The sequence below is a fragment of the Helianthus annuus genome, chromosome 11 (assembly GCF_002127325.2).
Source record: "Helianthus annuus cultivar XRQ/B chromosome 11, HanXRQr2.0-SUNRISE, whole genome shotgun sequence".
In the NCBI taxonomy this organism is placed as follows: domain Eukaryota; kingdom Viridiplantae; phylum Streptophyta; class Magnoliopsida; order Asterales; family Asteraceae; genus Helianthus; species Helianthus annuus.
The window spans coordinates 12,862,853-12,864,322 of record NC_035443.2 but is presented as its reverse complement, the minus strand read 5'-3'; the positions used below and the strand labels follow the sequence as shown (position 1 = coordinate 12,864,322).

General features: G+C 35.4%; 1 protein-coding gene across 1 annotated transcript; it reads right to left on the bottom strand.

The window, feature by feature from the left end:
• Positions 1 to 202: 202 nt before the first annotated feature.
• LOC110887809 lies at positions 203 to 1,267 on the bottom strand. Its single transcript, XM_022135378.1, has one exon. It carries the CDS (start codon positions 1,265 to 1,267, stop codon positions 203 to 205), a length of 1,065 nt encoding a protein of 354 aa, XP_021991070.1.
• Between the last annotated feature and the right edge of the window lie 203 nt (positions 1,268 to 1,470).

The following is a 1,470-nucleotide window of genomic DNA, read 5'->3' as shown; positions in this document are numbered from 1 at the left end:
GTTTTCACAATCATTCTTTAACTAAATATATGATAATTAGTTAAATGCAGTATTAACTATTAACAGGGCAATTTGGTCTTTTCATCACAACTTAACAGAATAAATGGATGGAGTTAATAGAGGTGGATTGTAATTATTACAAAAGTGAAAGTACAGGGACTGTTTTGGTAATTTTTAAACTAATGGAGTGTAATGGTTATTTTCAACAAACCACGGGGACAAAAAACGTAATTAACTCCGTTAGACATTTTAACACATCTTCCATTTCTGAAACATCCTTTAAGATCAAATTTATATAGTGAGCCGCACAAGGAGACCAAGAAATCATTGGATATCTATCACATAATAATCTTCTCGCAGCTTTGTAATTTGCAGCATTATCAGTGACCAAGTGAACAATATTCTTGGAACCAACAATCTCAACAATTTCACTAAACAAATTGCATAAACCTTCAGCATTACTCTCAATATCAGAAGCATCAATAGATTTGATGAATGAAATCCCCGTTGGACAATAAACCAAAAAATTAATTAGAGCTCTTTGTCTAACGTCTCTCCATCCATCACTCATTATAGTGCAACCTCTTTCAGCCCATTGCTCTCTATAAGAATCAACTATAAGTTTCACAGATTGCTTAGCATCTTTCAACAAATTTACACGAACTTGATGGTAGGAAGGTCCCGTATATCCATGCCCCATGGAAGCTACTTTACTCATTGCAATTGGAAAAAGGGGAGAATTTACGGGATTCATAGGTATGCATGCATCATATAGCCACATGGCTACAGCTAAATCTGTATCATGAACTCTTTCCTTACTTTGCCATACAGATCTAATTGAAGGTTGAGTAAGATCATTTATACCTCTTGAGAAATACGATTGTGCGTTGTCGGATGTTGAAGAAGCTTTCCTTTTACCAAGACTTTTTGATTTTAGTGCGCTACCCGTCTTAGTCTCTGAAACTGTATTTTTACCTTTTTGCGTACTCTCTTCAAACAAAGTTTTCATTTGACACCTTACATCCGCCGGAACCTTTGAACACGCAGCTACATTTCCTTTAACTCCACCAAGGTGTTGTTTCATTCGGTTAATGCCCCCCCCCCCACGAAATGACTTGTTGCAAAATGTACAAATGCGCATCTTTTTACCATTTTCATCTTGAGCTTCGGTAACATATTTCCATGTGATATCCGTCTTCGGGCGAACATTAGAGTGGGCGGCCGACTCGGATTGGGGATTAATTTCCTCTTCTTCTTGTGAATCCATACTATACAAGATATAAAAAAACAAACATAAAAGGGATTAACATTTATATAACATCACTCTTCAAACAAAATCAAATTCTAAGAATTACAAACTTCCTAACATAAACCATCATATAAGCACAAATTTACACAAATTATTCAAACAAACATATCGAATTCACTTCAATTAACTATCAAACACAAATCCTGCAACAACCGAGTGAT

Bases quoted from the DNA above. Each gene is read 5' to 3' on its own strand.
- LOC110887809 (XM_022135378.1), bottom strand. From the start codon at position 1,267: ATGGATTCACAAGAAGAAGAGGAAATTAATCCCCAATCCGAGTCGGCC.